The 12,844-nt window shown below is 42.7% G+C and overlaps 1 protein-coding gene across 2 annotated transcripts in view; it reads right to left on the reverse strand.

Moving 5' to 3' along the window:
* Nucleotides 1-2,306: 2,306 nt before the first annotated feature.
* The window catches only part of mctp2a (multiple C2 domains, transmembrane 2a), a 36,846-nt gene continuing 26,308 nt past the window's right edge, over nucleotides 2,307-12,844 (reverse strand). For both annotated transcript variants that reach the window (XM_033633937.2, XM_033633935.2), the window contains exons 19-23: nucleotides 11,957-11,998; nucleotides 7,132-7,241; nucleotides 6,617-6,726; nucleotides 5,323-5,420; nucleotides 2,307-3,161 (exon numbers count right to left, since the gene is read on the reverse strand). In XM_033633937.2, the coding sequence (XP_033489828.1) occupies nucleotides 3,102-3,161; nucleotides 5,323-5,420; nucleotides 6,617-6,726; nucleotides 7,132-7,241; nucleotides 11,957-11,998 (420 nt within the window). In that variant the 3' untranslated portion in view covers nucleotides 2,307-3,101. The remainder of the gene's footprint in view (nucleotides 3,162-5,322; nucleotides 5,421-6,616; nucleotides 6,727-7,131; nucleotides 7,242-11,956; nucleotides 11,999-12,844) is intronic.

A 12,844-nucleotide genomic window follows, 5' to 3' on the forward strand; every position in this document is an offset into this window, starting at 1 on the left:
TTGTCCCACTGTGCGCATTATGTCTCCCAGAGAGGAGGTCAGAGAACCTTAACGGCATTGCACATGTAACAATTACTAAGGAGGTGCTGAGAATAGTGGCTTATTCAAATGAGGAGGTCTTTTTTTTTTTTTTTTTTTTTGCTATGCATCTCCTTGTAAAGCGGCGCAGAACTGCGACAGAGAGAAAGGGTGCACTGTTCTCTCTCTCTGCACTTGGTAGTTTGACGCCCGCTCCGGGGCTGAACATCAGAGGAGCGGCTGCTGAAAAAACAGGTTGTATGGGTCCTTGCACACAGCCTGCCTGTGGTGCTGCCTGAAGGACTGCCATGGAAACAAGGAGTGTGACAGGCTCTGGGGGGATCCGCTACAGCTGCAGGCACTTCCTTTTTGACAGCCTGATGAAGACATCACTGCCACACCATGCACAACAACAACAACTACTGCTGGAAAAAAAAAAAATGTGATCAGACAATGTTAACTGCTGTGTGGCTCAAATGTTCATTAGCAAGCTTGTAAAACATCCAGGGATTTTCCCCACTGCATTCAGGGACCATATTGCACAGTGACTTCCTCTGCTGAGATTCGTAGCCTTCCCAGGAGAAAATACATTGATGAATAATTCCTTAAATATGATTACACCTCTTTGAAGAGGAGCTTATGTGTGTTTGGGTGCACGCGCGGTGCGAGTAGGTAGTATGAGTGTGCACTGGTGCGTGCAGAGCCGAATCAACATTTGTTGTAACCCTGTCAGACTCTTCTGTATGATCCATTGACTATGAATGATACAGGGAACATCCAAGTCCACAACCTCGGTGCCACGGATCCAAAGATTTGACAGCTTGGAGGCAGGCAACCGTATTCCCATATGACCTCTCGTAATGTCACTGGCAGCATTTGCCTCAATGATGTATCTGCCCATGACACAGTTTTATTTTAACTTTAAAATTGCTCTTGACCAAAGTGAGGGTTTTTTTTTAGTTAAATTTGGCTTTATGTGCCTGCTAATTGTCAGGTTCTTATTTTTACGTGTTCTGTCAGAAATTTAGATGTCCTGGTGCGGCAATTTGGATGTTTGCTGAAATGTCGATTAAAAGTACCCTGGGAGTATTGCTTAATTGGTTTCACCTCTTGGGGACACTTCATCGGGTCTTGCCAGTGATCTCCTTGTACCCTCCACCCCTCCCTCCCCAGCTCTGCCCTCCTCCCAGCACAGCCAAAACCAGCCCCCCCCCACCCCACCCCACAGCCCCAATGGAGCCAAGAATGTAGGAGGGTTTCAGCCAGTGTGTGGGATTTAGCTCGTCAGAAGCTCAGGGTCACCTCCACACCCTCTCACTTTGAAATGGACCCCTGGTGGCAGCTCCTGGGAGAGCCCAGTGATGTCTCTATCAGCCTGTCAAAAGAGATAGCCCGGGGCTCCACCAGGTCCCCCTGAGCCAATCAAACTCTTCACAAAGCACAGATGGATGCTCTTTCACCAGCGTGCTACTGCTGAGGAGGGGGGCACCCGGCCGTGATGCTCAGTCCCCCAATCAGTTAGAACAAACTCCCAACGGTGGGGTCCAAGCCTCAGTTCAGCCCAACTTTAGTTCTAACTATGTATATTTTAAAAGTGAGTGCTTGCCATTTGTCTGCTATCAGAGAGACAGACAGCAAGTCAAGAGGGAAACTATTTTTTTTTCATGCAAACTGCCTCTTATGTAGACAGGCTAATAAACCAAATAAGTGCAATATGAATTGTAAATATTTAGATGGAATTTGTTTTTGTTCTCAGTGTGGCATTATTGTGAGAATAATCAAAATTGTTTCACATGTTTAGCAAAAATCAAAACAGCCAAAGGTGTTCATAATTTATCGTTTTTGTATGTAAACTAAACATGGATGAGAAAAATGATAGAGGATATACTATATCCCTCTTCTTGGAAAAACTACTGTGGGGAGACAGATGGAAAAACCAGAGTATGTGTGTGTGTAGCCATTAGATAGGCCAGGTGATTTTAGTGGAAATGTAAAGCACTAAGTGCTGAGGATGGAGAGAGTACTCTGTGAGATGAGCTCTTTCTCTCTCATCTGGACCCTGTTATTGTGAGAAGGCAACAAAGCAATGCATTAGGAAGCACACTGGAGCCACACAGCTTTGATGTGAGCTCGGTAACCAAGGCGCAGCGGTGGCCGGTGTGTGAGCTCTGTTCCAATGGCTGTGTTGTGTAATCAGATGTGTTTACTGTGTATTCAAGTAAAGAAGTGGTGTAATCCATCCTCACTAGAGTGCAGTTATTGAAAAAGCACGGGCAAAAAACAAGAGCTCAAACTGATCAAGATTCTTTATTCAGGATTCCTGCAAATTCTCAATTTGATGATGAAGACAAGAAACTGAGTAACAATAAAACTCTCAAATTAATCAGTCTAATATACACGAGCATAAAGTCAGCTGAAAAAAATACACACACATTACATAAATATAGATTTGTTGCTGATGGCATATTATATACAGTAAATCCTTACCACAACAAGAACGGCAATATTCAATATTATGTAAAAATATTTTAAATGTGCGTCAAAACGTAATTTTGATTATTTAAAAATCTATTGCAATATACATGACCTTCTGACCTGTAATTATATTAACACATGGATAAAGAAAAACCTTGCCACGGTGTGTTTTCCATAAACTGTTAAGCTTGTATAAACTTAACCTGAAGGCAAATTTCTAAGTTTCACCAAAGTAAGAAAAAAACAGCAAGACAGTGGAGGTCTAAGGTAAGCCAAACCCGACGCTTTTCATTCCTTTTCTAAATTATATCCAAAGATGAAGGCTGAGCCTTGCAGCGCTCTCTTTTCTTTACCTCCAGGCTTGTGATTGACAGCGCCATGTGCTGCCCTCCTAGCTGCTGCAGTTCACAGCCTCTGTCAGGGGGGTGGCAAACACACAAGCCAGAGAGCGGCTGGCTGCCCCTCAGCAGCAGGGGGCAGAGTTAGGGTGGTATGGTGGGGTGCACAGGGTCATGGGCTCTGCTGGCACTGGAGCACTGTTGTCAGGTGGACTGCGTCGTACTGTATTCAAAAGGAGAACAGCCTTTCATCCAGCGTGTCCGCGGAGTCTACCTTTTCTTCTTCGGCTGGTTCTGGCTGGTGGGCGCTCTCAGCGCGCTGTGCTGCACCTGTAAAAACAAACAGGAGTTTGGTCAGAGGCAGGTAATCCGAGCTCAGTGGAGCGCACGGTAATGGCTCCCCTGAGGAGAGCTGGTGCAGGGGAAAGCGAGGCGGGCTCGCCTGTAATGAATCATTTTTTAAACACAGGAGCAGAGGGGATTAATCACAGGGAGGAAGGATTTGAAGAGTCAAGGGTTCCGTACCAGTGTACGCCCCCCTCATTCTGCACCACAATCACAATATTAGAAACAGACATCAACTGTTGAGATGACCTGCCAGGCCAGTGAGGGAGTTGCAAACTGCATAATCACTCACTGTAAGTTATGTCCCCTGAAGAAAACTTTCTTCAAGCCGGAGAATAGTATAAAGCCATTGCTGTTTAAGTTACCAGCATCAGTTGATGTGTAACTTTCTTCATGGCTTTACAGACCCTTGGTGTGACTTTGATTTCTTCAGGGAAAAACAAGACCTGACGTGTGACATCTGAACTCACAACCTTGTTTTTTTTCTGGTGGTTACATGTGTAGCATTAAACTGAAGATAGATTTACTCATGTCTGATTTTTTTTCCCCAGAAGTGCCTTGATGTTCAAATGGATTTACAAAATAAATGTATGTTGTAGAATCATGTTCTCTTTGACATTCAAAAAATTAGATTCAACTGTCCATATTTTTATTTCAAAACTGCCACCATAATCCAAAAAGGACTGATCATAGGGTAAACTGAAAAGGAGAAGAGCTGGAATTTGAAAACTTGCTTTTGAAGCACGCTTGCTGAGCTCAAACAATACGGTGAATCTGTTGAATAAAGGTAAGAACTCTATGCTAATTAGCTGGTCTCCATTATTAGAATGGGAGATGGAATGTGGGAACAAAGTGACTGCCTCCTGCATCAGAACATGAAACTGTCCTCAGAACTGACAGATGCTTCTTATTTCAGGACAGACACAGTGTTGTCAGAAGTCTCCGTTTGAGGCAGACTTTGTAGATGTGCACAGGCACTAATTGCCAAGTCACATTTGCAAGAAAGACAGGAGTCAATTTTCAGCCTTTGTGGTGTTTTTGTGTCCACACCTATCTGAGGATTGAAGTTCTAAGTCAACAAAAACAAAATATGTGGTCTATTGTTTTGGGTCTCCTGTGTATATGATGTTAAGGTTATTTTTCACAGTACATAATGAAACGTACTTATGATGAATCTTAAGGATGTTTTGTTTTTTATGATTGGAGCTATTTTCAAGATGTAGTTTCTCTTTTAAACCAGGCTAAAAAGTATTGTTTCCATGAGATTTGAAAGTGAGTCATTTTCAAAGCTCAAACATTGTATCCCAATGGGGAAGAAGACATACAAAGGATTCTGAATCAAAATGTATTCACCACCTTGTTTTGCCAACTCAGTCAGCCAAATCTCTAACAACACAGGCTCCCTCCAACATCACAGAGAAGTCAGCAATGGCTTGCTGCAGGAGGACATCAAGGGTGCAGCAGAGAAACAGACTGGGGTGAGAGTGTCTTTCCAGATCCAGACTGTCAGGATTTCTCGCTGAATTCAGTCTGGCGAGTTACCTGGGAGATGAAGGCACTGTGTGGCACTTCATTTCCTGGCCGAGCAAAATTCTCAGTCAGAGAACGGCGAACACCCGGCGCCACTTACAACACCCTGACAGCTCTCCTCAGCTCTGTGATGTAAATGCAAATGACATATCAGCCATGGCTAATATGTAATCACATATGGCACCCAGCAAGACGACTGGGGCTCATGACTACATTAATTGACTCCACCACCCTGAAGTGACTGAGGCCACATCAGAGTTTCTCTGCTGACACAACAGCCAGAGACGTCAGGAGCCCTCTGCCGGCCCTCGGCCAATCACCAACTTTAATGTCACAGCGCTTCAATCAGACGGACAAAATTGTTAATAACGGACGAGGCTGCGGCAATATGGCTGAGGACAGATCTGAGGATCTCCTCACTCAGGCAATACGGCGACTACATGGAGCTGCACTGAGGAATAATTGGGCCAGGGCTGCTTTAAAGGCGAGAGTCCATTAATAATCAAACAAAGCCAGAGGATATATTTCTGCAACACTTGGGAATTCTGGTACAGCAAATAATGCAGACATCTTCAGGGAATTCCCTCCCTATCTGTATGTAAAATTGGACCCTTACCTTTTGAACATCAGAAGGCACCCTCTTGAGGAAATCCAGTATTTCATTATTGTCAATAGTATATGGGTTGCGCAGCTTCTTGGTAAATTTGTTAACGCCTGTGAAAACAAGAGCACATTAATAAATAAAGGTGTCACAGCAACTGGCATATTTTGCAGTGTAAAAAATAATAATAATAAAAAGAGTTGTGTAACCCTATCTATGGACTGTGCAGTATAGTTCCCACCGGTGTATCAGTAACTGCATTACATGATGCTGTTTCAATTGATCCCCTTCAGCCAAACTGAATCCAAGCCAGACTAATACAATGGAGACAAGTGTGGATGCTGTAACAGTTAATCAATTAAAGCTGATGAATAATGATCACTGCAATCTGAAAAAGAGGCACATAGTCACAACAACTTTTCCTCACTTTAGTTTGCTTCAATCTGATCATTTCTAGCACATCTATATTTACTTTGCACATGGCTGCATACCACAGAGAAAAAAAAATATCTCTGGGGTCTTGTAATGGGACCATTATATTCACGGCTTGGTACTGCCTGTACCTCAACATGCAGACAAAGAACCTAAGGACTTAAATATGTGCAAGCAACTTGAAAGGCTTGCCTTGCAACCACAGAGATGGGGGTTAACTGGGGAGGCAGAGGAGTGTCTCAGACTGTGTGTTTTTTGTTTGATATGATGGTTTTTTGGTATTGATTGTGTTGAAGGCAGTGTGGAAGTACAGTGGTTGTGGGCTTACAGCTGGAGGAGGAGAGCCTGTTAAGGGCAGCATATCTCCCTGACCACTGAGATGACTGTCTATTCTGTATGACTACAGCAGATAATGAGAGGCTAGACCAGGAGCCTACAGACTGCCCAAGGACATCATGTATTATATACAGCTTGCTACTCTACCTCTGCTTTGTTTTCACACAAACCTTAGGCCTCGCCTCTGCTGGGCTCTGCTACATCAGCCCACACTGAGCAGTGCAAACCTCTGCAGCTGTCTGATCTCTGTGCATCTGCAGAGGTGTAGGCATGGCAGAGTTCTTAAATTACTGTACTTCATTAAATCATGGATTTGCAGTTAGGAAGAGTGAGTAAGAGTTGTGTTTTGCAACAGCAGTATGGGCGTTGATTTTTATGCAATTTGTCAGGATGTTTTGGTCACGGTAATGAAGGATCTTGCAAGACACAGATAGTGGGAGTTTGTTAGCTTGTGCTATTTGCCCATTACACTTGTAGTTATGAAAAAATAAATAAATTACAATTTCATGAATTAAATTGTGTTTTCAGATGTAGAACTTACCCCATATCAGCACAAGATATCGCAGAGGGACGAAATATAACAGCGTTGTTGCCACAAACAGCACCAGGCAGGCCAGGCACGACAGGAACGGGACGGACCAGTTGACTATGCTAGAAAAGGATCATTGTGTCAGATTAGAGCTGGGTGATATGGAGAAAATCAAATATCACAATACTGATATTGCGACAGTATTGTGGGGGTGACTATTGGTGCTTTCAAAAAACATTTACACAATGGGATTTTGATAAAGGCAAATAACAGAACAGCTAGAACAGTCTGGCAAGTTAAGAAAATTACAGCACATTACTGTAATGCAGCCTTTAAAATCATGAAAAGGCAACATTGCTATCATAATATCCAAGATCTAAAGCAATGTGTAGTTTACTATCACTATCCTGAGAAAATATTGATACCTTACCCAGCCCTACATCAGACTAACGTAAAGTTCTATGAAAAAACACCAATATTAATTAAAAATTAAAAATACTTTGTAGGATAAAAATAAAAATGTTTACTTCCTGATTCGCTCCCCGATGTTTGCGATTTCCTCCAAAACGTTCTGGACAACCAGCAACACTTCCTGCACCATATGTATCTTATCCATCAAACCCTTTTTTCCAGATTCCTAAAAAAAAATGCACAGACACTGATGAGGTACACTGTATGTCAATTGTTGGGCAGGGCAGACAAAGAGCAGTTTATCTCTGCTGTGCTATTATGTGTGATTTATCTATTGAATGGCCCATAATGAGCAAACACTGTACATCTTCAGACTATGCTTTTGAAGATGAGACAGACTCAGTGCTCAGAAGCTGTTATGTGGATGGCTGAGAGATTTCAGCTTTTGTCCGCCACACACAATAGAGCTGTTGCACAAGTGCAGCACAATCAAGACTCTCTGGTAGATGAAAAGTACACAAAATGGCCAACCGCAATCAGGCAGAATAGACGACCTAGACGAGAGGAGCAGGGGCCTCACAACTTAGGAAAGATTCCTTTCCAGCAACCTGCACAGGACAAGTTTGAACATGTTTTTACAAATCTGTCCGGCCGGGCTTTCTAACCCATCCTCACACTTTTCCAGCATGAGAAAAACACTTCACCCCGCTTAGAACACCAGTTGGATGTGCTCACTCTTTCGCTCGCATGATTCTTGTCACAACAAAGTATTATTTGCTTTTAATGCGCTGATATAATAACGACTGAGTCTGGCAAAGCAATAAGTCAACATGTGAGGGGGTTGGAGGGTCTCAAAAGAAATAAATGTGATCACATCAAGGCTGGAAATAACGAGTGTGAAGCCTTCCAAAGGCAGAGGAGTGACTAGAGATAACACAAGTAACACAAGCTAAAGAGGGCTGAGAAGCCTCACATCAAAAGGAAGAAATAATGACAGGAATGATGACAGAGGGCGGGAGAGGAAGAGTGAGAGGGAGAAGGGGAATGAGAGTGTTGGGGGAGGGCGCTCTGATGGACCCTAGCAGGAGGCTTGGGGATGTCTATATGTTTATGTTACAAGTCAGCCGAAGCCGCAGCCTGTGAGCATTGACAGGGTCCAGACAGAATGCCTTTATCAGAGCTTCATGAGGCAGCCCCTGGGAACACACTGTCTGCCAGCACATAGAGACTCCCCACTGTCAGGCCCACTCTTCTCCACGCAAGGCGCAGGAAGAGAGCAATTCCCACACTAGCAGAGCCTCCCCCACCGGGCTCGGATCTGGACAGACACTGGAGGCTCAGCACTGTCCAAAAAAGGAAAAACTATCACAAATATGCTTTCTGTGAGATTAACATCTCATGGTCTCATCATGGGGAGAGAGGACTATCTGTGGTTCTGCATCATCTTACTCCACTCCACTGCGGTGGCGAGGAGGGGGGGAGGGGCTCTGAGCAAACCTTCACGCGTGTCCTTTCCCCTACATCAGGTGTTAATTGAGCTCTTTATCCAAGTTTATTTTGAAAGCGGGAACACTGTTAGATTCCGCTAAAAGCCATTATAACCCGTGTTGGTGAGCTCCTGATGGACACAGAGAGCCACGCTCACTCGATATGGAGCCTCATCAGCAGGGCTCACATTCCTTTTCATATTTCCATTTAAACTTGTTTAAACAGCCCAATTACATGATTTAGAATTCAAATCTAATAAAAGATAGGAAGCACTATTTTACTGCACTGGCTACACATGCAAGGTAAATTTAGCCAGAAATACAGCTCCGGCAGGAAAAAAGAGAAACCATATTGGCTTTCATTTCTAAAAGGAAAAACAGACAAATAGATGTACTCTGAAGTATGCATCGAGAGGCAGAGCTCTCATGATTATCATTATTCATGTGCTTTAAGATTCTTGAAATCCTCCATCTCCTTAGCGACCAAAACTGAAGTCCTTCCTACATTAATCATTTGATGATATTCTTTATCTTTGTTCATTTCTCTTTTTCAGCATGTGCACGAGTGCAGGGAAAACAAAAATAAATAAAAGATCTCTTTCTGAAATGGAAAAGGATGGGTAAACTGGGGATGGACTAAATGAATCCTAAATGTCTACTGATTAGAAAACCTGTGTGAAATCATATTCTCATTTCAGATAAAATTGTAAAAGCTTCCTTTTAAGGTGCGGTAATGGAGAACCAATTTGATCTCCTGCACAAAGGTAAACATACTCTCACAGACATGTGGGGTGTTATCAAAGGCTGGAAAAAGCTCATTTAGCATCATCCTAATTAGAATAAACGGTGCCAAATTTGAATTCTCTGACTGAATATTTTTTTTCGAGCGACTTTTTTTTTTTTGACAAAGATAAGAAGTGCATCTAAATGAAAAACACCTGTGTTCTATTCAAATTACCCCACATGGAGCTAAAATAAGCTAACAAACAATTTGCTGGGATAAAAACACACAAAAAAAAGCTTTAATGTGTTGGTGGGTGCATGTGCGGCGGCTCTTGTAATGCACGCCACACATCACGACATGGGCAGTCTGTCTGACTGGTGTGCTCAAGGAGACCCAGCGGTGACTGTGGACTATTGGGTGAGAGATGGAGTAACCCCCCAGCCCAGTCTAGCACCCCCACAACCACCTCCTCACCCTCCTCCCCCTCAAACTCCCCTGGGCAAGGCTCTGGGAGCAAGTCAACCTCAGACCAGCACTGCCAGCCAGGGGGCAATGAAAGGGCTGTTTCATCTTCCCTTTTCATTTCTATTGGAGATCTATGGACTTGTTTTGCCTCTCTGTTTCTTTATGTTATGATTAAATATTGTCTATCTGCACAATTGATACCTAAGGCCAAAGGGAAGTCACTTTGCCCACACATAATTTGTAAGCTGTCTCTTTCCCCGAGGACAGATTTGTTCACAGGCAGAGAATCTGTTCTGTATTATCCCGCTGTAACACTGCCTTGCCTTTCGTCTCTCTTTAACGTCATGCCTTCACATTCTCGCTGCTCTGTCTGAGGTTTAAATATTTCCTACCTCAAGGGGGAAAAAAGGGGGATAAAAACATATTTGAGTGGTAATCATAACCTTCTCAGAGGGAAAAGCCTTTATTCACATGTTAGAGGAAAGACTAGGGGGAGAGAAAGCAAAGGCTTTGAAGTCATCAAATTTAACACTGATCACTCTTTAACCCCAAATATTTCTAAAGAAGACTTTGATAGGAGGTGTAAAGCTACACTGCTTGATCTAACTGCATGATATCACATCCAAGTGACAGCGAGACCATAACAAGACTTTCAAAAAAGCCACTTTAAATTAAAGCTGACAGCTTAAAACAAACATGGGTGACTGCTTAATTAGTAAATGAAAGGAGATATTTCATTTCCTCTGAGTGTGAAAGGGCTTAGGGAGGCTCATGGAAAACCTTTCAGAAAGCTTAAGAGTTCGGAAACACATGCTACGCACTGAGAGAATCTTAAACCTTTCTAAAGACACTGCCATTTTTTAAACTGAAAGAGTAAACATTCCTATATTAAATATTGAGTTTTCAAGGTAAATACATGTGTAATAATAGTTATACAGAGCAATGATATTTAATTCAGTGCACAAAGGTAATCCTGCCTGATTCAATATTCATAAAAACACTGAATTTTCTGTGTCACTGCTGTTTGTTTAAGCACCAGTTTGCCTGTTTCTAGTGATGATAGCAAGTGCAGCTCCCTGCTTTCGTGTGTGCAGACATATCATGTGAGTTTCATCTGTGAATTAGCCCATCCTTTCAGACAGGATTTGGTGGATGTGCCTGTGTTTTTTTAAAAGAAGCTGGCTTTTTTCATAGCCCCAGGTCATCACAACAGAATATATTGAGTGCATTATGGATATGAATCCTGGGCCTAGACACGAAGCACAAGGGTCATCGCTTGGAGGCTTTGCGTTAGCTCCACACTTCATTGCCATAAAGCAGTAATACACATCCCTGTTAACTCTTCCTTCTTTACAGGAAACAGTGGGATGAGTGTAATTGAATATTATGTGCTGTGGGGAAGTATAATTTCAGGCTACTTAAAGATTTCCTGTTGTTTTGTTTTTCAAGAGACACTGGAGAGATGCATTAATACATTATCATGTATGATTTCTCTCAAAGGAGCGAGTGAGAACGACTGATAACCTTTGGGGCGAAGTATAAGTTTGATGCTGTGTTATTGTACTTTGTTCATTTGTTCTGGTGGTAAAAGGTCACTCTCAACACAACTTTCCTATTTAGAAAATGATGATACAAAAATTTTATACTTAACAGCTGTGCAGAATCTAATTGACAGTGCTGTTTAAATTTGATTTATAGATTTTCAAAGGGCTGCAGTGTCTCGGCGGAGTGCATTTGTAGAGTGACACTGAATACCCAGAGGAGCAGAATAAAGAGCTACATGCTACAACTGTTTCATAGATGTTGCCCTCATTTGGGATGCATCAAAATATTTCTATTCTTAGTCAGAAAAGAGCCTCTGAGAAGTAACTGTGATTTTGACGATATTAAAATACAGACTGGAACCTGTGTGGCTCTTCGGTAAAATATTTTTTATTTTCGAAGAAGCAAGTGCTCATCTGTGTAAGAATATCAGCTACTTGCTGAATCGGGAATCTGTGCCCAGCACAGGCGATGCAGACGTTGTTACGTGTTTGATTTAACCTTGGTGATTCAGATAGAAATATCAGAAGGGGTCACACATATCATAAGTTCAAAAATTATTTTTACATAAAGCCACTGATGTCACTGTGATATTTAAAACATTCAGTGTCCATGGTAAACCTTCAAAGACATATTTATATTTGTGCTGAAATCTGAGACGCGATAACATTCCACCAAAACATATTAGCCCTTAAAATGTTAGAAAGAGACAAGATAAAATACCTTCTCGTCTTCCTCTTCGTCGTCACCCATGCTCATGTTCACCTAAGAGAAAATAAAGGGTAGAGGGTGATTTCAAACGAACGGGACATGTGGGCAGTGGAGCATTTTTAACAAACACCTAGTAATGAAATTTTCTTTGAGTACATTCACCCCTATTGGGAGAGGCTTGTTTCCATAGAGACTGCATCACAGGGGTGACCTCACACAAAAGGAGAGGTGAAAGAGGGCCTTCCTCACAAGAGCACTGTCACACCAAAGCAATCTCATTTCTCCACAACATAAGCACACAGAAAAACAGAAAGAGGAGAAGAAAAAAAAAAAAACACATTTAATTTGGATGCTGTTGCCTAGATCACTTTATATCAAGTCATCCCTGACCCCAATGTGGTGCACACTGTGACATTGCCTGGGAACAGAGCTGTGTCATTGCCGGCCAGAGGGTCACAGAGGGGTGGCAGTGTCTCCACACTGGATATGAGGGTGAGCCTGGGCTTTAACATTGCCCAGGGACGGCATCTTTGCCAGCAGCCATAAACACAATCACTGGGCCGGGGATGTTGCTTTGGGGAGGGTGTGTGAGCAGGCCAGGCCCCTGGCTGGCCGGTGAGAAGGCTTACAACATAGTGAAATTGGGGGGCAGTCAGAAGTGTGAACAGCATTAACCTTCACAGACATGTGTAGGGCAAACATAATTTCCATAACAGCAGATAGAGAGAGGATATAGTGGTATGTTGTGGAGGGAACTGTACTCGTGCATTTTACAGATGTGATGAGACTAAATCAACAGACTATAGGCTATACATACATTTACAGTCATTTAATTCTAGGGGCTCCTTATTGCTTGGTGTTTTATTGGGCCCCTGGAGAAAATGTAGAAACTAGTTTAAC

The sequence above is a fragment of the Epinephelus lanceolatus genome, chromosome 5 (genome assembly GCF_041903045.1).
Source record: "Epinephelus lanceolatus isolate andai-2023 chromosome 5, ASM4190304v1, whole genome shotgun sequence".
In the NCBI taxonomy this organism is placed as follows: Eukaryota; Metazoa; Chordata; class Actinopteri; order Perciformes; family Serranidae; genus Epinephelus; species Epinephelus lanceolatus.